The following is a 21,634-nucleotide window of genomic DNA, read 5'->3' on the forward strand; positions in this document are numbered from 1 at the left end:
AAGGTCTGAAAAAAAAATCTTAATAAATAAACCTGTTAAGCACGATTATCGAGCACCCGCCAAGCCAGCATGCCCCAAACGCAGATCAAAGTCAGCCAAAGCCACGCAAAGTCAAATCAAAGACAAGAGCAAATCAAAAGCAAAGCCCAGCGATTGCAGAATGCTGCCAAAGGAAAATGACAAAGTCAGACAGTCAGGGAAAAGCTTCGATCGGAGAGCCAAAGAGAGTCTCAAGCGGCTCTGCGAAGACTCGGCTTCGCCGAAGCGGCAATAAACCTGTTTTCCTGAGCCACAGTCGCAGACGGACCAAAATTAGCGAGCGCCAAAGCTTTCAGCGACAACAAAAAAAAAGACAAAAACCAAAAGCAAAACTCAAAAAGCAAAAGACAAAAGCAAAGCCAGCCGAATTCCCATTTTTATGCCAACCCCGGGTTGGCCAATACGATCTGCAATTTCAGTCTGCAAGCGGTCAGCCAGGTGAACGGCAGCCAGCACAGCTGGGCACTGAGTAAGTGGGCGTGGCAGGCGGCAGTATCAGCTACCGATCGAGTGCATATATATATTTTATATATATATTCGTATCCAAAGACGTCGACGGGTCTCGTTGTGCGTGTGGTGTGTGGAAAAGTGTGTGTGTTTTTGGCTTAAACAAGATGGAAAAATTATATAAAATAGTGAAAAAAATTAATGAAAAATTCAAAATAGTGAAAAAGTAGTGTTTTAAATCAATGAGAGTAGAAAATCCTTTTGAAATCCCTTGAATCTGGAATAGCTTTTCCTTTGAAATTAAAAACAAATAACCGCAAAGACTGTTACAAAATCAGCAAAACAACAATAAAAATTTCCACAATTACACCAACACAACCACACTTAATACAAATACAGACACAAAGAAAACTGCAACATGAATACCAATACAAGTGCAGAGGAAAAACATAAATGATTTTCCTTTGTATAAAGTATGTGCGATTTTTCTTGTGTTTTGCTTTTGTGTGTGGTTTTGTATGAGTGTGTGTTTGGCTAAAATTTTTATTGTTCATCATTTAGAGGACCCATTAAATAAAATTCAAATAAAAAAAGCATCTGGAAGTTTGAAAATCAGAGATAATCAGCCCTAGCAGATAATAAAACTAATGCGAAGACATTAAACCTTAATTGTGGATTATAAAGTCAACAAATTTCGGACCATCAATAAAAGGTAAGTGAGTTGGATCATTAGTAATAGGTCTCAGGGGTCTTAGGGATTTATGTTCATGTCAAACACCTCCAGTGGGGTGTATAGCACCTCTATTTTTTGGAGTTTTGCTTTTTACCAACCATTAGCGGGCAACTCTCATGGCCAAAAGAGCGTTTTGCAAAACACAAAAGTGATCTCAGGCGTTGCTAATTATTTCTCTGCGTCTTGTACGTATTGTTAGCCACCCCTCCGCCCCCCACCACCCTTCGCCCTAGGCCATCCGCCTCCGCAGACACGCCCCCTGGGGACCTCCTATATTTTTGCAGATACAGTTTATATTGGTGTTGGTGTGAAGAGATGTTCAAATTGTTCGAGCATCTTCAGCCAACAACAACGAATATGGCCAACATAACTAAGCCAAGATTTTACTTTCATCATCAGCAACACAGCAACAACAAACAACAACAACAACAAACAAGAGGCAAAGCAACATCAGCAGCAGCCACAAGCAACAAATGAAATTTTGAAATTTTACTTTCATCCATCTCTCGACTGAAATGTTTTATTCGGGCGCTTTTCACTCTCGATTTCTTTGCCATCTTCTTTATAATCTATCTTTCTTCTTTTTCTACTAGTGCAACATTTTAAGTTTTTCCACAATTAAGCCAAAAGTGTTAACAATAATACTTTTTTGGCTAATTGTCCCAGAGCGGCAGAAGTTGAATAATCACTCAAGTGCCTGGGAACTGAACTCTCTGGGTGTTCGGGTCAGCGAGGTTGGCCAACTAGATGAAGAGTTTTAGCCATATTTTAGCCTATTTTAGCCAGTATATAAGACAAAGTAAATGCAAAGAAAAGACAAAATACAAATTGATTTTGATTTCTGTGTGTGGCCAAAAAGGAAATTCAGTTTTCACTTGCCACTTGCCAATCAAAGCGTTGGAAAAGCCGTGAAAAGTTGGTAATGGGTGACATGTTGGCCAAGATTTAGGTTAAAGATAGCAAAATATAAAGCAATTAAAAGGAGAAAAGTGACCAAATTATTGACAAAGTCTGATCAATAGGAATCTATACTATTTCTGGGTAATTTTATAAATATTTATCAAGGCTTCCAAGAACTAAGATTAGCGTTTAAGCCAAACAATTTATTGCCGTTAGTCATTCAAAGTGTTAAACAAGTTATGGTCGGCTGCTCCTAATTAAGTCTTTAAGAACTGGCTTCCCCTTCCTGTGAACTACATACCTGCGTCAGACAATTAATAATTCATAAACTCATGAAAACAAACAAGAAGTTAAAACGTTTAGGGCAAGAGTTTAGGGCACCTATAGACCATAAAACTAAATTAGCCATAAAAAACAAGAGCCATCCGTACCATCAGGTATCTGGGAAATTCTTTGAACCTCCGGTGCATCAATAAACCAAATAAATAGCCAACAATAAGCGACGACCTTGAATGTACGAAAAGCCAAGATCTCATAACCGCTTATAAAGATGCTAATTTCTTGTGACAACCAGCAACCTGTCTGGGCCAGCTGGCAACTGGCTAAGAGAGTGAAATGATGGTAGATGGTAGACTGAATAAAAAAAGCCAACTTCTGCTTCTATCGTGCAACCGGATTGGGGCAACTTGGATCATAAATTTTGGATCGCCAAACCCGTTGCTGACGTCGAAGAAATTTATACGCAAAATATGCCCGAACCCCAGAGATTTGTAAACGAAATCGAGAGTTTGCTTTTGGCCATGATGCATCTCCGACCAACAACCAGCTAATAAAATTATAAACCTATGTTTTAATTGCTCATTGTGGAGGAGGGAAACACGAACATGGCAAGACCTTCATAAGATTCTAGAGGCCTTTTGTTGTTTTGGAGAATCGGCGTCAAGTGGAAAAATTTGCACAGCTTCAAGGAAAACGCAAAGACAGCCGGTGGCCCATAAAAATGTATATTATATGCAAATTCTCCAATTAAATTAATATCAAATAAATTTGGAGGCTCTCGACAAATTGAAATGAAGTTCCTAAAAACCTGATCCCAATTTTATTGTTCTCTTAATTTCCGTTTTTTGTGTTTGTTTTTTAACTGCAGTCGGATATGACTGAAGATACATCAATTAATTCGAAAACAAAAGTGGCAACAACTTGCCGGTATTTGTCATCGTGCTTAGCCTTGAATTTGAACTTGGCCAAGACAATAAGGCCTGCTGCTGCTGCTAGGCATCGTTTCTCGACTCATCTCGCCTCGATCGAATCATTTATTGTCTCGGCTTTTGGCTATCTCCGTGGGCTGTAAAGATTAGATGGCCAAAATAAATAAATTAATATTTCATTTATGAACAATGTGCTGCAGTAAATGGGGGGGTCTTGAGACAAAAAAGCTGAACATCTGAAAAGCAGAGCCATAAATTAACTTGGCACAGGGCAGGCCATTTATCACCAATATCCGAAGACAGCCGATGGCTAACCTGACCTCTACTTTTGGCCAAGAAAATGGGAAAAACTGAGAAACAAATAGGCAGTAGTTGATGAATGGAAGGTCTTGGAACGAATGTGTGGGTTTTTACATACTAATTGCTTGAGAATATATGCATTACACTTGGCAAAGATTTAATAGTCTTACCTTTCAATTGTAATTTTGAAAAAATTGTATGATTTTAATCACGAAATAAACAATACAGGCAAGAACCCTTTGACATTTCAACTGCGACATTCGGCATTCATTTCAGAATTGTTATCTCCGGCAAAGCACAAACAATTATCATATTTTGTCAGATATTTATCTCGGCACTCGGCCCACTCGCTTAACCAAAATGTCAAAAAGTGCAAAGCAGCTGAAACCCAAACAGAAAAACACTCAACAGAAACGACAGCGAGACATCAAATCCAATCAAATCTCCACTTAAAATGCACGACACACTTTTTGGTAAAACAACAAAAAGTTAAACAAACAAATTCAGGCTCAAAACAGGGTGTGAACGTCTAAATCTTTGAACTCAGTGGCCCACCGGGGCCACTAAAATTGCGCATAAATGGTGCGGAGGAGGAGCCATCAAGTATACGCCCCGTATACGTGTGTGTGTTAGCCAAGAAAACCCATCCGAAACAATGCACAATAAAAATAGCCATTTTTTTTGTTTGTATTTCTGGAGAAACAAATTGCATTTTATTTTTGCCTATCGACTGCAAAATTACATTGCTTCAATGATCTTTTCGGCGGCAGGGGAATCAAAAAAAAAAAAACGCATTTTGGAAATGAAAGTTTACTTCTCGCGGTTCCCTTTTCAATTTGTTATAGTTATGCATTGTGTTTATTATGTAGCCAAAGTATTTATTTATTTATTTGCGGCACTCGACAGCTACCGAGCCGAGCCACCCTTCCAATTTCGCTCTCCTTACGTAAGTTAGCCCGGCCAAAAGTGACATTGAAGGCTGAGGCTGCCAAAGCCAAAGCTAATTATGCAATTACCAGAGCCCCGCCGAGTCGGAAATCGAAAAGTGAAGCTGATTAAGTTGTACACAATAAAGTTTACACAGATTGCATTAGTTGATTGGTCGTTTATGGCTCAAAGAGAGTGCCATTTAATAAGAGTATTTAGACATAAGATCTTAAAAGGTATATTGTTTCTATAGGCCACCTCCTTCCCCTTTAAAATTTCACTTATTTTCTTTTACCAAAATCAAGCTAGACCTTAAGAACACTTTCTACATACCATTTTGGAATGAGTGTTTGATTCCCCTATAAATCCATCCCCTATATAGTTTCCACTTTTGCCCACTTGAATGACAAGCACGGAAAGTAACGTTAATCCGAGAACGTGCCGGGCATTATAAATCAATTATAAGTCCAGAACCTTCATTCAAAGGCCCCGAAAGAGGAAGAAAGCCACAGACAAGTCTTTGTAGCGTTCAACGACTCTGCTAGAACATAAATCTTCCACAAAGGTGTGGGCCATGGAGACATGTTTAAATTTCAATATTTACATAATATTTTAAACGGATAATCTGGTCTTTTCAGTTGGCCAGCGAAGATTAAGCCAAAAACCAGAGAACTGAAGCCGTCAAGATGAAAAGAGCCAAAGGCTGGCTGTTAATGACAGCAACAGGTGAGTGGGATTCGATTTGGATCGGACTGGCCCGAAGGACACTCATCCGAAACACTTAATCTTGTTCCTCGAACCGGACCGTGACATAACACCCATCCTGGCCAAAGATGTTATGCAATTTTCTTTTGCGGCATCAGTGAAATTTTTAATTAATTTTAATTTTATTTTCATGACGCGATGGCAGTGCTGCTGCTGAGCCTGCTGGCCTCCACAGAAGCCGCCCTGCCCTTCAAGAAGGTATCCATTGCCAAGACACCCGCCTCCACGAGCAGCACCAGCAGCACCACAACCACCACGGAGGCAGCCGCCGGCGAGGAGGAACTGGAGGAGGAGCAGCCAGCGGTGCCCAGCGGGGAAGGTGCCGACAGTCACAGTGACAAGGTGGAGGAATCGATGTCCATTTTAAGTGAAGTTTTATGTAAATCCATTTATTTTAATAGTCGGACAATGGCACTCTGTCGAAGAACTCCAAGCTGACGGGCATTCCACAAATCGATTACATCTGGGATCCCAATCTACCCAGGGAACTAAGGGGGTAAGATTTTTAAAATATATATATATAAATGGAAAACACATTCAAGAGTCTCTCCTTTAGTTACAACCTCTCAACGTATCCCTTTTTGTCCACTGTCCCGCCCATGGATGAGATCCACTTCGAGTGCCAGGGCCTGCACGACGGCTTCTATGCCTCCATCGAGTACAAATGCCAGGTGAGTTAGCCGGCATGACCTTGTCTGGCCAAAATAGCCACATAACCCAAGCCCCAAGCCCCAAGCCAGAAACCCCAAACCTAGTTGCATGTCCAGTAATTTCTCTTTTGTCGACTGTCTACTGTCGACGTGACGCCAAAAAATAAACTTGTTTTTGCCTCGATCTTGACCTCAAAAGCGGGCAAAGAGAAGCGCTAAACGATGGCTGTTAGCCGGATTAGTTATGGCCAAATGTGATTAACAAATATTGGACTTGTTGCAGATCTACCACCACTGTGTCTACGGCATCAGGCACGATTTTCTGTGCGCCAATTTCACGGCCTTTGACCAGCGCACCTTCATTTGCCACTTTGCCTCCGATGTGGACTGCGAGGGATCCCAGAAGTACTGGAACAGGTAAGTTTCTATTGGGTAATCTTTGCTTTGAACTGTAAATAATAAAGACCTGCTCCAGGAACGATGAACTGTACATGGCTACCACCACCACTTCCACGAGTACCACCACCACGCCAGCACCACCAACGGAAGCCTCTGCCCCGCGTCGACGACCCCAGAGACCTCAGCGGCCTCTGAGGCGCCCCTACAAGCGCAGGCCCATCGATGACTACTATTACGAGGAGGATCAGTATGAGGATGATTACTACGAGGAGCGACCGGTCCGAAGGCCAAAACCCAGACCCCATCAGCGCAAGCACAAGGTGGAGGTGGACTACGACGACGAGTACGACGAGAAGCGAGCGGAGGCGGAGAAGCCACTGCGAAGAAACAGGAATCGTTATCGGGACGAGGAGGAGGCTCCCGAGGAGGACTACGATGAACGGCCCAGCAAAAGGCAGAGGGGCAAAACCACTGCGGGACCATCGGGCCGAAAGGTCTCGCCCCGAAAGCCGGGACGGGTAGAGGAGCGGCGCAGCTTCAATGAGGATCGTCCGCTGGGCAGAAGGCGCATCGAGAAACAACGCACCACGCCCTCATCAGCCTTGGATGACCTGGACGAGTACGAGAAGCCCTATGGCGGAGCGGATCAGGAAGAGGCCGCCGAAGAGCAGACCCCGCAAAAGGTCAAGACCACTCCAAAGCCACTGGCGGAGTTCATCACTCCCAAGGCGGCAGCTGCCTCCGTATACGCCCGTCCTCGTGCTCCTCCCAGGATAGCCCGTCCAGTGCCCATCAACGAAAAAAAGAAGTACTCTTATCCGGTACAGAAAAACACGGCTACCACTCAGGCCCCTTCGGAGGAGGAGGAGGAGTACGCTGATGAGCAGGTGGATGACTACGAACAGCCTCCGGCGAGAAACATACCCAAGAGACGTACTCCGGCTCCACGAGTCGAGCAGAAGCCCACGAGGAACACTCTCCGCAAGCCTGTGACGGAGAAGAAGCCCCTGGAGGAAGATTACTACGAGCCAGCAGAGCAGCCAGAGCCCGTGAGGCCACGAAAACGTCCCCTGGCTCCCCGATCTCGAGCACCGGCTCGTGATGTGGACTTTGAGGATGTGGATTACGAAGAAAGCCCGCCACCGCCTTCCAGCACAGCCGCACCTGCAAGGAACCAGAGATTGAGGGCTAAGACTACCACACGGAAGCCCACAGTGCCACCACGGCCACGTCAGCCGATCGTGGAGGAAGAGGATGAACTGGAACACGCGGAGGAACCGGTGGAGGAGACGCCAGCTCCTAGGACGAGAGCCAACTCTCTGAACGGCCGAGGAAAGGCACAGCGTCCGTCGTCGGTACGTGTGGTCAAGCGACCTTTCCTGCCCTCTAGAGGCGGAAGTCCCTATCTGCCCCGAGGCCTTCAGCCCGTGGGCGTGGCATTGAAATCACTTCCCACCACCGATAGCACACCCATCGATATGGGCTCCACCATTTCGGGAGTCCGTCTCCTCGAGCACGGTGCTCCCTTGCTGAGAGGCAGTCCTGATAGCGACGAGGACGTGGATCCTCCACCGTCCCCCAGTCCTCCAAGGACTACGCTACCACCTCGCAGTGCTCTGCCAGCCACGCCCAAACGGGCGGAGCCCCCGCGTCCGAAACTGAACCTCGATGAGCTCTATGAGAACGACTACGACGTGACATTGAACGATGCTCTCGATCCCACGCTGAAGCCACTGTCGCCCCAGCATCCGCATCCCCATTCGCTTCCACATCCGCATCAGCTTCCATACCAACAGCAGCAGCAGCAACAGCAGCAGCAGCCACAATCGCAGCAACAACGGCAATACGCCAGCGCATATAATCCATTTGGCTATCAGGCCGCGTATCAATCACCAACATCCGCTTCAGCATCTGCATCCGCACCTGCATCCGCATCAGCATCTGCATCGCAGCCAGCTGGCTATCATAGTGATTCCTATTTCTCATCGACAGATATACGCCGGCGGGCTGTTGTCCCGGCGCAAGCCGCGCGTCCACATCGACTCGAATACGCTTCTCCCGGAGGAGCAGCCGGCGGATCATCCGGCGGAGGAGTGAGCAGGAGTTACCAGCCAGCGGGCCGGGTTGCCCAGCATTTCTACGACGACTTTGCCTACTGAAAAGTAGGCTTAATCTTAGGTGAGTTATTCTGTCAAGTAATTAAGTATTAAGATTACTAAATATCCAACTTTTTCAGTTTCTTCAGCTGTAAATAAGTTTCCCCCAACAAGGAGAGTTCCATTTGGTGCACGACTCCAACTTCTTAAACATAATCTGTCTCTACCTTAGTCGTTTAGCCGCAAAAAGAAAAACCTACTCTTAACTCAAAAAACAAGGTTCAGGACCTAACCCGAAACGCTATAACACAAGCGATCTAAAACCAGTAACCAACCCCAGAGAAAGAGATACTTGGACCTCAATTACATCGCTTATAATGTTGTTGCGTTAAATAGATGATTTGTCCGGAACCCCTCTAATTATATATACGTTGTATAATACTCAATTGTCGTGATAGTAGCAGCTTGCGAATGAATTTTTCTGCTAGCTCCTTTCTAGTAGTTGATAAACCTAACATCCTGCTCATCCTTCTCCGCTAAATTGGAATTCAAAATGCAGAACATCCAAACAGTACAGTACCGGATCAGTTAACAACAACAGCCGAACAGTGTTTAATGTACGTTTAGTGAGAACGAAATACCTAAAAAATTTAATTTAAAATTGCAATTTTTATAAAAATTGTCCGTAATATTTAAGCTTTGTCGGAGATCGCGTCCGTTGTGGAGAGCCAGGATCCAAGACTTAAGTCGGAGTGCATAACAATCAAAATAAAAACTCAAATAAATATAAAATCTAATTGACTTTCTAATAGGTGGTATTTTCGGCTAGTTTCTACTGGAGGTTTGCAGGCAAACCTTAAGGTTTTCCGTTTCCTCTTCCAGGTGATCTAATTTTTTCATAAGAATGATCTAGAATAGATAAAGAGATGGAATTTTTAGAATAGATGGTGTGATTAGATTAAAAAATATGTCCACCTTAGCTGCAGATACAATCTCGGTAGCTACTCTGAGAGGCATGTGCTCTACGGATTGCACCAAGGTCATAGCTGGTATTCTGGCTATATCTTCGATTGTACGGAAGCCGGCTGCATACAATTGCTTGGCGCGATTCTAAAATAATGTTACAAATTAAAAATTTAATAGTAACTTCTGATGAATAAGAACTCACAATTTTAACAGCCGGCAGTTCCAGCAATGGCTCTAGTTCGTATGTGCCGCATCGGTCCATCTTGTGAAGAATGCGCTCGAATAAAGGCTTGTAGCACCAGAACTGCTCCATCTCCTCGCAGAGACGGACAATTGCACTAGAGGCTGCTATAGATTGGCTGATCAGATGCTGGAGGGTTCCGCGCTCGACGTTGTACTTATTTGACACAGTGGGCAGCGGAATCAGCTCCAACACATCCTCCAAAATCAGCACCTTATAGAGGCGATTCAGTTGAACAGATAGAGGACCCTGCACCGATTGCGTCTTCAAGAGCCTCGCTGCATGCGCTTCTGTGAACCCCAGCTGCTTGAACAGAGCCTGCGACTCCACTGGAAGCGAAGTATAAACTCGAAAGAGTATGCTGGCATTGGCCGGAAACAGCTCGTCTCCCTTTTCATTTGAATTGAAGCATACGACCAGGTACAGCAGGTGGGAATAGTTGGTCAGGATGAGCTGCTGCTGGGCCTGCTTCAGCTCCGTGTGTATGGCCTTGGCCTTTTTGTAGTCGATGCCGGCCTTGAAGGCAGCTCTTCCAATATTGGTTAGCTTGAAACGCGTAGACTGGCCGATGAGAAGGCGTCGTTCTCCAGCAGGACGATTGCTCTGGTTCGCGTCCTGGGTGGTTATGATCTCCGAGCAATCAATCTTTGACTTGGAATCGGGTTCGCTTAGCTGAAGAACTTTTTTCTTGAACATCTCACGCAGAATAAGGAGTACCACCTTGTCCACGGCCACATTTAAGGTATCAGCCTGCACAGCGAGCAGAGTACTGTCCACCAAACGATTCAAATCCCGACGACATTCCGCCAGATTTAGACCAATCACACTGAGAATCAATGACTGCAAAGGTTAAAAATTGTTAATAATTATCAGGGAATAATTTTTGATCAAATATTTTATGGCCCCAAGAAATTTCCCGTCTTAATTTGACACTTGCACTTGAAAACCGCAAGGTACTTTAATATTATAATCTTGGTTTCCAAAAAATAAACTGCAACCATTAGCAAATGTATCAATTACACATTTTTTGATTAAAAAAAATGTAATCTTACTCAGCATATATATATTTTTTTTGATGACTCAGCTATTCTTAATTAATATTAGAAAAGGATATCGATAACTTCAAGCCATACCGCTTCCGATTAAACAAAATAGGTAACAAGTAGGCCTTGAACCTTAAAATAGTATAAAAGGCGAAATTTTCGACCATTAATCTTCAGTTATAATAACTTCCTCGTGCCTGCAACATCGTTCTACAAAAAAAAAGGATTTAATTCTGTGATATTGTGAAAAAAAAAACAGTAAATAAAAAAAAAGTGACTAATATAGTTTTGTGATATTGAAAAAAAAAAAAAAACATTTAAAAATAAAGTGAATTTATAGTTCTGTGATAAAAGCTTGGATATACTTTCTACTTTGTGGTTCAGGTACTAATATATACATAAGGTAATCTTTAGTCCTGATGGTAAAAAATTAAAAAAAATCAAAAGTTCAAAAATAAACTCAAAATTTAATAAGACATTAAATCCCCAACACACAAACAGGTCTTTTTCTCAATAACTCTCGTCTAGGTAATTTAAATTGTAATTTTTTTTCAAGACATGTAAACCATACCTGTAAACCCACTGCTTCTTGCTGATCCATTGAGCTTAGGGCCTTGTCCATTGGCGAAAATAGCATTTGACCGACTTGCAAGTTATCCTTGCTTTGGGCAATTAAAATACTTTCGCCCGCCTCCCCCAATCCTGCACGACCAGCTCTTCCCACCATTTGCTTGTACTTGCACAACGTCATGAATTCCTGGCCCACATAGGGAGCTCTAATTATGACCCGTTTAGCGGGAAGATTCACTCCAGCAGCCAAGGTTGAGGTGCAGCAGATTACAGTGACCACTCCGAAACGATAGGCAGTTTCTATATACTTCCGTTCATCCGTAGTCAAGCCGGAATGGTGATAGGCAATGCCATAGGGTAGAGTTTTGGCTAGCACAGGGCTGAGAATGCCACACATCTTGTCCAGGGCATCCATTAGATCAACTTTTTCGCTTCGGCGATGTTCAAAGAACTTTTGTTTCGGCACTATGCGACTTAGGAGAAGAGCCACATTTTCACAGTTTTTCTTGGTGGGGCAGAATACTAGACAACAGTTTTCCGGAGCACATTCGCTAACCAGGCCAGCCAAATGGTCGGGGTCAGCGCGTTTCACAGCTTCGCTGTACTAGAGTTGAAGAATATTTGTTCATAAATCCAATTGAAGGAAAGCTACATACTTTAAAGTCAACGCTGCGACTGGGAACAAAGATCTCCTCCAGTGTGTGACCAGCAGAATTGATTTCCAGCAAATCAGGGCCACATTTTATATACTCCTTCAGTTCCACAGGTCGAAAGCCTCTTGTGTAGACATCCGCATTCAGAAAGGAAGATATTTCGCTTAAATTTCCAATTGTGGCACTCATCCCCACAATTTGTATGTTGGCTGAAACAATAGACCACATAATTCCCATTGAAACGTGGGATACATTTAAGATCTTACCATTCAAAAACATCACCTTGGTGAGAAAAGCTTCCAAGGTTGCTCCCCTACCCCTTTCTCCGATCAAATGCAGTTCATCAACAACTACCAGACCAATTTCATGGGGCCGTTCCACGTCTATTAGGCTATCCATTAAAACTGCACCTTTTTCTATCGAAGCTATAAAGAGGCTGCGCCTTTTGCGCCGTGGTTGGGGTGGACATTTTCCTTTTCCCGCTGTATATTCCTCCACAAGAAAGTCCAGGTCGATGGCAAAAGGAGACATGGCACTTACCTTCTCTTGGACGATTGAAACATATGGCAAAATAAACAGAACGTTCCGTTCGCGACACAGAAGTTCGCGTAGCATAAGAATCTCGGCCACAAGGGTCTTCCCACCACTCGTAGGTAAAGCATAAATGAGATTCTTTCGCTGCTTTATAGCAGGTAGGTTCAGGCATTCGTCCTGCCATTCTAAAAGGAATAAAAATTAATAAGAATATTTAGCTTATCAGTTTTCAACTCACCATACAGATTCTTAATGCCCTTGTGCTCAAAAATCATCTTCTTAACCTTATCGGGCAGGCCGTAGAAATCACCCTTGCTGGGAAAAGTGTCTTTCGGTGGGTTTTTCTTCTCAAAATCTGCAAAGGCTTGCGATTCCCAAATGGAAGGATCCAAAATAGATCTGTTCCTCAGTGCATTACATGTTTCGTATTGAGTTCCTTGGACTATTCCTTCTAAAATCGACTTCGACATAATCGACTCATCGTTGGGGCCCGGTGGAATCTTCTCTGGCGTTTTGGGAACTTTGAAAGCCACTGCATCCAAGAAAATCTGGGTGTTTTGTACGAGGGGCTCACTGAAATCCTCTGCGCCGTGAAAAATGTCTTCCATTTCCGTTATGCTAAGATCGTTTAGGTTGATTTTATTAAACAACGAATCCTGATCACCCTCTGACAGGTCGATTTGGTGTTGGCCGCCTGTGTCATTGGCCTCCTTTTGATTCTGGGTGGGAAGTAGCTTCTCGGTGGCTGGAAACGAAGTGTCGCCGAAGAGTCCATCGTCTGATCCGCTCTGTTGAAGCTTGTTGGCGCTGCTTGTCTGGGGCTGAGTTCCAAAGAGCTCCGTATTTCGTCCGCTAAGCAAATCTTCCAACTTTGCATTGGAAAAAATGCTGTCGTCGTCGCTGTCCGGCCAGAAAAGGTTTTCGCTGCACTGCCTCTTGGCATGGCTTTGACCCTCCGAGGGTTCTGGCAGTTCTAAACATCTTTTTTTACAATTTGGGGCATTGTTTTGATTTTGCTGATTCGACATCCGTGAAACTTGGCGCTCAACAGTGTGACCGTTGCCGCAAAATGGGCATGTGGCTAAATTTGAATGTCAGTTAACAGAAATTCTTAACAGAGTGTTAACAGACCGTTGAAGACCCCCAAGACCGTTGAACTTTTATTGACCTTTTTTTTTATTAAATTTTGTATTGATAAGGGAAATTATTAAGTCCGAATTTAGACTAAATTAAAAAGAATGTATTCTGTTTATTTTCTCCATTATTTAGAACTTGGAATTTTTCTGATCTGATTCTGGTCACACCGCGCTATCACCTGCTACAGCGCGTCCTTTTCGGTATTTGGTTTCATTTGATTTTGGTATTTGAGATCGGAGGCGTAAATAATTTGTTGTTTTGGGGAAAGAGCGCCTTAAACGCTTGCCAAAATGAGCAGCTGCTGGTATTTGGAGCATGTGACAACCCGCCATAAGATTATCCTACACAAGGGGAATAATGTTATAGGGCGTCACTCCCGCTGCCGGATCGTCTTGGGCGCCCCGTACGAGTTCGTTTCCCGGGAGCACGTAAACATAGAAATTGTCAACGACCATAAAGTAATAGTTAATTCTCTGGTAAGTTAAACACAAATCAAAAAATAAAACAAATTTAATTCTGTCTTGGTTTCCATTAGAATCCTCTGAACGGAGTCTTTATCAACCAGGGTGTTCTGGACGACAAGGTGAAATCCATTCAAGTACTCGAGGGCTCAACCATCAGCTTGGGAGTGGAGGGTCCAGCCATTAATGTAAAACCCGAGTTCGCCATGTTCTTTTTGCGAAAAACAGCACCAGTTGAGGAAGCCGTCGTGCTTTCATCAGACGACGAAGACACTAATCCGCTTCCGCCTCTGAAAAAGCCACTAAGTGCCAAGGAGTCCACAGAGTTCAATCTGGAAAAACAGCTTAACAATGGAGGAGGAAAGAGCCAGAATCTGCACCTACCAAAACTGCCAGAAGTAAAACAGGAGCTAATGCAACAAACCTCTGATGAAATTACTAACATCTTCGGTGAACCGGATGAGGCAATTCTGGGAGGTGTTCTGAACATTAATCCCTATATATACAATGCTCTTAATGCCAAAAGTGGGGCCAATATGAGCACCGACAAGAAAATGCACGATGGCGACTTAATAGAACTCGATACGATTTCTGAAAATTCTGACATGCCGCCTCCAGCTCCAGCCTTGCCAGCTCCAGCCTTGCCAGCTCCAGCTTTGCCAGCTCCAACCTTGCCAGCTCCAGCTTTGCCAGCTCCAGACTTGCCAGCTCCAGCCTTGCCAGCTCAAAACAAGAAAGCCCCTGATTTCGACGAGCGATTTGAGCTTTCACAGGCTGTGCTTCAAGAGATGAAAGAGGAAATGGCATTTAACGAAGGCGAGGAAGATTTTCTGGGGATAAACGGGCTAGAATTGGGTGAGCCTGAATCTCCTTCGTCTCTATTGGGCGAAGACGACATTGTCATTAGTGACGATGACGACGACTTCAACGCATCGGCTTGGTCTGAAAAACTGCATAGCCAAAAGCCCATGTCGCAGGACTACCCCATGTCGCAGACCTACCCCATGGATACAGAATCATGCGGCGAATCCGAGATGCAATTGAAGGCTCCCCCAAAACCGCTCTGCATCGACAGCAGCTCCTCTGAAGACGACGAGATCTTTAGTGGCCTTCGCCGCAAAGGTAAATATTCTTTTAAATGTTTGTATTTTTCCACTCATTGCTTGTATACTTCCATAGCCGACAGTACTTCATTCATTCGAAAATGTTATGTACGTCTTGAACCCATTCCGCAACAGCCGGAAATTAGTTCTACGGTCGAAGAACCACAGCTGTTTACCAGGCGCCACAAAAAAAGATCTAGCGATGAAGATACGAGCCAGGAACTTTTCCAACGGCGTCCAGCAAACAAAAAACGCCATGTTAGTGACATTCCGAGTATCTTAGATGAAGATGACGTGTTCGAGAAAGACATTGTTGTTCCTGACCAACCATCAACTTCTTCCCATAAGGTTGATAACAAATCTGAGAAGTCAAAAGTTCAATCGCGATCCAAATCGGAGGCTTGCCGCGAGGGGTTGGAAACCCCCACAACATCGAAGAAATTCATCCCAGACAAAATATCTTTCCCCAATATTGAGGTTGAGAAAGGTTCCGAGAAGTCGAAAATTCGTTCTCGAACCAAATCACTGGCTTGCCGCCGGGAGTTGGATGAACAAACTTCTACCACGTCTGAGAAAGTCGTTTCAGAAAAACGCTCCAGTCCTAATCATGGGGCTTCAGAGAAGTCGAAAACTCGTTCACGATCGAAATCAGTGTCCTGCCGAGAGGATGCTGAATCTGACACTAAGTCGAAGAACCATGAATCTAAGGGAAGTTCAGAGAAGTCTAAAATTCGTTCACGATCGAAATCAGTGGCATCTCGCGATGACTTGGATGCTGAATCTGATACTAAATCGAAGAATCATGAGACTGAGAAAAGTTCAGAGAAGTCTAAAATTCGTTCCCGATCAAAATCTGTAGCTTGTCGGAGAGACTTGGATGATGAAACTCCCACCACCTCCAAAAAATTGGTGGCAGAACGACAATCCAGTTGTAATGTTGGCGACAAAAGTTCGGACAAGTCCAAGATTCGTTCCCGATCCAAATCCCTCGCTTGTCGGGAGGATTTGGATGAAGAAGCTCCCAGCACATCCAAGAAACTCGCAGCCGAAAGATCTTCTACTCGTAAGGTTGATGATGAAAAAAAATCGGAGGAGTCGAGCAGTCGTAAGCGAAACAAATCAGTAAGTTGTCGTGAGGACTTGGATGCAGACAGTCCCCCCTCATCCAAGGAAAAAAATACGCGCTTGCGTAGCCGTTCCAAGTCTTGTTATGTGGAGAAACCAATAATGGAAGAATTGGAGCCTGTGGAAGAGCCAGTAAAAGAATCTCACGTGCCTTCAAATGATGGGCCTTCGAAGGAAGCTCCCAAGCCAGCAGAATCTTCAACGAAGCCTCGAATAAGTCCCCGTCTTCAAAACCGAGCCAAATCGTGCTACATTGAAACAAGTGCCTTACCGCCACCAGCCAAGAGTGATCCCAAAGAAAGAGTTACTGATTTCAAGGAGAACCGACTGAACCGAGGTCCTTCGGTAATAGACGCTCCTTCCTTGCCTCAGCATCGTGGCAAACATAGAGGAGTTTCAGTTGAGGTGAAAGGCCAGGATAAACAGAAGCAATGTGTGCTTGAAAGGCAAAAGCTTATCGATTATCAGAAACAAATGAATGACAAATGGCATCAAAAACCAATGGATAAGAAAAAAGAGGATCAAGAGATAAAAGACCGGCGCCGGGAGGCATTGAAGAAGCTAGCCGAGAAGCCAAAGGAACAAGAAAAGCCTTGTGTCGAAAAAAGGAAGATCGTAACCAACGTGCCAACCGTAAACAACTCCAATCGTGGGGAATTCCTCACGAGGGAAATTGAGGGTCCACCTCCAAAAGTGCCTAAAAAGGATTCTCCTAAGAAGGATCCGTCACCACCACCGCCGAAAACACCATTGGCGCCCCCAAGGCGCCCGACAATCGAAAGCTTCTCCCAACAACTCAGGGCAGCAGATGAAGTGACTATTAATCAGCCGAAACGTGGCTCTCGTCCCCCGGAGCGTAGGGAGGCCCAAGTAGCAAGAAATCAACGTACCGTCAATCGCTGTACCTTTGAGGATATGGAACGCTACAACGAACTAATAGAGGCCATAAACAACAGAAGCAAGCAAGTCCGGTTCGATGATAAGGTAAAGATTTTTTACTATGAAATGGCTACCTTGCTGCCTCATGAACCCGAAAAAGTCAGGGGTCGCAAAGATTCAACTAAGCTTGCCATTAGTACTTACACAGATCGCAAAGAATGGACCCTTAAAGAGAAGGGCAAAGCAGTCAACGACATCCGGCACCACTCCAGAACCATATTGGAATGGGCGAATCAGTGGCTCCAGCACCGAAGTGTAGATGCGGTTGCTGCGACTGATGTCCTTATTCCCATTCCTCAAGATTTTCCAAACTTTAAACAATACAAAAAGTAAGTTTATTTGCTTTTCTCTCTAAAAAGCTTCAATTAATCACTACTTTTCCGCAGTATCATTGTTCCGCTGATGAAACTAGAGTTGCTTTCCACCATCGAACGAGACTACCAAAGCTCAAATGCTACGTTCGAGGTAGGGCTGGAGGAAGTCCTGCCCGAGGAGGGCAACTGCTATCGCCTGATTACCAGAGGTAGATATTTGTTCTTAAATTTATATTTTTATACCCTTGCAGAGGGTACTATAATTTTGGTGAAAAGTCTGCAACCCATTGAAGAAGAAATCTCCTATAAAGTGTATAAAAGACCCTAAAAGTATATATGTTCATGATCAGGATCACCCTGAGTTCATATAAGCATGTCCATCTGTCTGTCTGTTATTACGCGAACTAGTCTCTCAGTTTAAAAGCATTCTTTCCTTTGCACCCAGTATATACATAAGTCGGATCGGCGGACTATATCCTGCCATACCAACCAGATCTCATCAGGATCCTGAAAAGGACAAACAATTTAAAAAATATTTGAGAATACTCCGCTTGAGAATCGGATGAAAATTGGGGAAGATATAGCCTTCACTGTGGGCCCTATAGGGCAAAACCCCATTTTCAGGGGATCCATTGGGAAAAATGGAGAAAAAATCTGAAAAATATTTCATCTCACGATTTTGATGCAGAATAGTAGCAAATCGATCCAGAAATCGTTTAAGGTACTCCGCTTGAGAATCGGATGAAAATTGGGGAAGATATAGCCTTCACTGTGGGCTCTATAGGGCAAAACCCCATTTTCAGGGGATCCATTGGGAAAAATGGAGAAAAAATCTGAAATATATTTCATCTCAGGATTTTGATGCAGAATGGTGGGAAATGGATCCAGAAATCTTTTAAGGTACTCCGCTTGAGAATTGGTTAAGAATTGGGGAAGATATAGCCTTTACTGTGGGCCATCCCCCATTGGGAATGGAGGATCCCCCATTGAACCCCATTATAGGGGAAAACTGTGGCCATATAGCAGACTATCGCAGAATAAACTATATTCTATCCTATATTCTGAACTTTATATATATATCTGACTATATACTATATCTAAACTATATTACGATATTCGCATAAGGGTTGGCCAACCATATACCATATACCATATGTTTGCGATATATATCCGGGCTTAACTGCAAGGGTATATCAACTTCGGCTCCGTCCGAAGATAGCTTCCCTTTGTTGTTTCTTTTTAATATCAATGTCTTATAATTTCTAGTCAACGGCCGTCCCATTGGAAGGTTCACCCTTTACACATTGAAAAGTGGTAACGATCTTCCCGAAACGTTTGGCAACCTGCAGGACCAAAAGTGTATAGGTGGTAAGTAATTAAAGTAATTGGACAAACGATTTCCATTTAATGATTTAACTCTCATCTAGGAACCACCTACAACATGACTTTTGATATACTGACGCAGAATATTCCGCTGGAAACCATGAAAAAGATCAGACGCATAACTGTCCGTCCTGTGATTGATAGTCTGCGCATAGAGCTGGGAGCCATGAGTGCCGTGGACCAGCTTTTCCGATCGCCACTTTGTGAAAGGATCTTGAGGCCTGCAAGGGCAACAATGCCATTTCGGGTATCAACAACGGGCCCAACCTTTAGTTACAAGGGGTTCGACAGGTTGAATGACCATCAAGAGGACATTATCCTGAAGACCTACCAAAGGGTCATAAACTATGCGCACCCGAGCCTAACGTTGATTCAAGGTCCACCTGGCACCGGCAAGTCCGCCGTCATATCAAACCTAACATTACAATGTTTATACGGCAATGCTGCCACCAATTTGGATCAAAAAATCCTCATTTGCGCACATTCGAACACAGCCATAGACCGAATTGTGTCCTCGCTTTCTGCAGTAAAAAGCAAGATGAGTAGAATGCACTTCGAGCTACTTAGATTCGGTCTCTTCGAGAAAATGAGCGACCAGGCACGTCTTTTTTCATTGGAGGCGCGGTACCAAAGCCGAAGGGACCAGAAATTGAAAGTTTTATCGCCTGAGGAAGTAGCGGTTCTTCGAAAGCAGTACTCTGATCTTAAATCGGATATTATTAAGTTAAAGGCGAAGCCAAATCTTGCCACAACGTACCTACAACAGGAACTGCAGAAGAAGGAGAAACAGTTCCAGTTGGTAAGCGAGAAGCTGCAACCGCGATTAACACAACGAGACGAATTTGATATTGCCAAGACTTCTATAAACGGGGCCAACATTGTCTGTACGACTCTGTCCTCGTGCGTCAAGCTGGCCAACTATATAGAATATTTTGATATCTGCATCATCGACGAGGCCACACAGTGCACAGAACCATGGACCCTGTTACCAATACGATTCGGCTTGCGGCATCTTGTCCTGGTGGGCGATACTCAGCAGCTCCCAGCGGTGGTGCTATCCCAAAAGGCGATTGAATACGGACTATCAAATTCCATGTTTGACAGGATCCAGAGGAGCCTCGAAAAACAGCTCGAGAGCCCTGGCTCTAACCAGTTTATACACACGAAACTGTTCAAGTTGAGTGTGCAATATAGGATGCATCCTGAAATATGCCGCTGGCCGAACAAATATTTCTATGAAGATCAGCTGGTCAGTGCGCCATGCACCGAAAAACGTGAAGCGCTTATTCCCTATTGTGTCATCAATCTGAGCTATACCAGAGACACCAGTACTATGTCCAACAAAAGCATCAGGAACGACGAAGAAGCACGGTTTGTGGCGAAACTTATAACCGAGATGCAAAAGCTCATGCCCGCCACACGATATTCATATGGACTGATCACCCCCTATAGCAACCAGTGCTATGCCCTGAGTCAGGTCATTACAGAAAAAATGAAGGTGAAACCGTTGACTATCGATGCCTACCAGGGTCTCGAAAAGGACGTTGTAATCCTATCAAATGCAAGAACAAGGGGCTGCGGTTTCCTTTCAAACTACCACCGCCTTAATGTCGCTCTGACCAGACCAAAGCGATGCTTAGTTATATGTGGAAACTTTGATGATCTCCAGGTAAGTTAGGTTACTTGTGCTACCCACATTAAGTTGCTAACTTCTCCATTTTATTTCAGTCTGTGGACATGTGGCGGCAATTGCTAGACGATGCCCGCCAGCGAAATGTTTACTTTGATTTGGAACGCAAGGATGCAGATGACCTAACATCTCTGATGGAGAAAATGACCACCAAGGGAGCGCCTCCAAAACAATAGACGAATATGACGAATGGACTAGGTTGCAGAGGCTAATTTATATGCTAAACCTAACATTATATTTATGTGCCATAAAATGCCAAAGAAGGGCTTCCCAAGAATATTAATTAAATATTCTATTTTTTGTTTACATTCATTCATTTTCATTTATTTTGTAACATCGATAGAGACTTGAAATTTGAAGTTTGTTCATTGAAATCTTTGTACACACTTATTCATAAAACATCGTAGACTCGCATTTAAACCGTAAATGCCTCATACATATACTTGAATAACAGGGTTATAAGTAACCATTCTTACTTCATCTATATATATACTTTTTTTTTTTTTTTTGTGATAGCGACGAGTTCAGGATGATAAATATGTATTACCAAAGGAACGTTAAGAAATAAAGAATTGTTTTTTTCAATAGTTTACTTTCTACGTATTGCACTATATAGAAACGTAAGCATAATGTATAGAAGTTCTTTTCCGTCCATTAATAAACTAAAATGCATTCTAATTATGCTAATCTCTCCGACTTCTGGTACTGCTTCTGCTAAATTCTCATCTATAAGTTATAGTAATAGTAGTTAAATTCACTAACAACACTCACACACGTAGTCAATTTTAAATTCATATTCTGTTTGCTTAGCCATCCGATGATGATGTGTCGCCTCCCACCTCGGCATTAAAATTAATGGAATCACTTAATAAGTCATGGAACTGTCAACACAATCTGGTAAACTTAATGCAAAATCAAAAAGGGGACTTAGAAAAGTATTTAAAAAATAACAACAAAAGTCTAACTAGGGTCTAATAACATAACAAAAATTATGCCCGTAATTATAACTAA

General features: G+C 43.5%; 3 protein-coding genes across 6 annotated transcripts; 2 read left to right on the forward strand and 1 right to left on the reverse strand.

The window, feature by feature from the left end:
* The first annotated feature begins 368 nt into the window (after positions 1–368).
* On the forward strand, positions 369–8,823 carry LOC108127678 (histone-lysine N-methyltransferase SETD1B). 2 transcript variants are annotated; one of them, XR_011442684.1, is made up of 10 exons: positions 369–508; positions 1,048–1,198; positions 5,193–5,280; positions 5,465–5,661; positions 5,721–5,815; positions 5,876–5,990; positions 6,253–6,386; positions 6,445–7,723; positions 8,361–8,546; positions 8,605–8,823. XR_011442684.1 is itself a non-coding variant. In XM_017244877.3 (9 exons), the coding sequence occupies exons 3-8, from the start codon at positions 5,241–5,243 to the stop codon at positions 8,525–8,527; spliced, it is 2,664 nt and encodes an 887-aa protein (XP_017100366.2). In that variant the 5' UTR covers positions 369–508; positions 1,048–1,198; positions 5,193–5,240; the 3' UTR covers positions 8,528–8,546; positions 8,605–8,823. The 2 variants fall into 2 exon arrangements, 1 of the variants encoding a protein (XP_017100366.2); XM_017244877.3 differs by having other exon boundaries at positions 6,445–8,546.
* A 360-nt stretch (positions 8,824–9,183) lies between these two features.
* On the reverse strand, positions 9,184–13,525 carry mus301 (mutagen-sensitive 301). Its single transcript, XM_017244876.3, has 7 exons — positions 12,710–13,525; positions 12,204–12,656; positions 11,941–12,146; positions 11,286–11,888; positions 9,633–10,511; positions 9,440–9,574; positions 9,184–9,373 (listed from the first exon to the last, which is right to left on the reverse strand). Exons 1-7 carry the CDS (start codon positions 13,497–13,499, stop codon positions 9,290–9,292), a joined length of 3,150 nt encoding a protein of 1,049 aa, XP_017100365.2. The 5' UTR covers positions 13,500–13,525; the 3' UTR covers positions 9,184–9,289.
* On the forward strand, positions 10,907–21,204 carry Setx (probable helicase senataxin). Of its 3 annotated transcripts, none has more exons than XM_070279668.1 (8): positions 10,907–11,117; positions 13,741–14,084; positions 14,144–15,191; positions 15,249–17,565; positions 17,623–17,759; positions 18,817–18,918; positions 18,978–20,602; positions 20,662–21,204. In XM_070279668.1, the coding sequence occupies exons 2-8, from the start codon at positions 13,899–13,901 to the stop codon at positions 20,797–20,799; spliced, it is 5,553 nt and encodes a 1,850-aa protein (XP_070135769.1). In that variant the 5' UTR covers positions 10,907–11,117; positions 13,741–13,898; the 3' UTR covers positions 20,800–21,204. The 3 variants fall into 3 exon arrangements, with proteins under 3 accessions (XP_070135769.1, XP_070135770.1, XP_070135771.1); XM_070279669.1 differs by having other exon boundaries at positions 10,907–11,098; XM_070279670.1 differs by lacking the exons at positions 17,623–17,759; positions 18,817–18,918; positions 18,978–20,602; positions 20,662–21,204 and having other exon boundaries at positions 15,249–17,281; positions 17,374–17,553.
* The last annotated feature ends 430 nt before the right edge of the window (positions 21,205–21,634 follow it).

This window comes from Drosophila bipectinata, chromosome 3L (assembly GCF_030179905.1).
Source record: "Drosophila bipectinata strain 14024-0381.07 chromosome 3L, DbipHiC1v2, whole genome shotgun sequence".
In the NCBI taxonomy this organism is placed as follows: Eukaryota; Metazoa; Arthropoda; class Insecta; order Diptera; family Drosophilidae; genus Drosophila; species Drosophila bipectinata.

Bases quoted from the DNA above. Each gene is read 5' to 3' on its own strand.
- LOC108127678 (XM_017244877.3), top strand. From the start codon at position 5,241: ATGAAAAGAGCCAAAGGCTGGCTGTTAATGACAGCAACAG. The intron at 5,281-5,464 runs GTGAGTGGGATT...ACGCGATGGCAG, and splicing joins GCTGTTAATGACAGCAACAG to TGCTGCTGCTGAGCCTGCTG. The intron at 5,991-6,252 runs GTGAGTTAGCCG...GACTTGTTGCAG, and splicing joins CCATCGAGTACAAATGCCAG to ATCTACCACCACTGTGTCTA.
- Setx (XM_070279668.1), top strand. From the start codon at position 13,899: ATGAGCAGCTGCTGGTATTTGGAGCATGTGACAACCCGCCATAAGATT. The intron at 17,566-17,622 runs GTAAGTTTATTT...ACTTTTCCGCAG, and splicing joins AACTTTAAACAATACAAAAA to TATCATTGTTCCGCTGATGA. The intron at 20,603-20,661 runs GTAAGTTAGGTT...ATTTTATTTCAG, and splicing joins GAAACTTTGATGATCTCCAG to TCTGTGGACATGTGGCGGCA.
- mus301 (XM_017244876.3), bottom strand. From the start codon at position 13,499: ATGTCGAATCAGCAAAATCAAAACAATGCCCCAAATTGTAAAAAAAGA. The intron at 12,147-12,203 runs GTAAGATCTTAA...CTATTGTTTCAG, and splicing joins CAAGGTGATGTTTTTGAATG to CCAACATACAAATTGTGGGG. The intron at 9,575-9,632 runs GTGAGTTCTTAT...ACATTATTTTAG, and splicing joins AACTGCCGGCTGTTAAAATT to AATCGCGCCAAGCAATTGTA.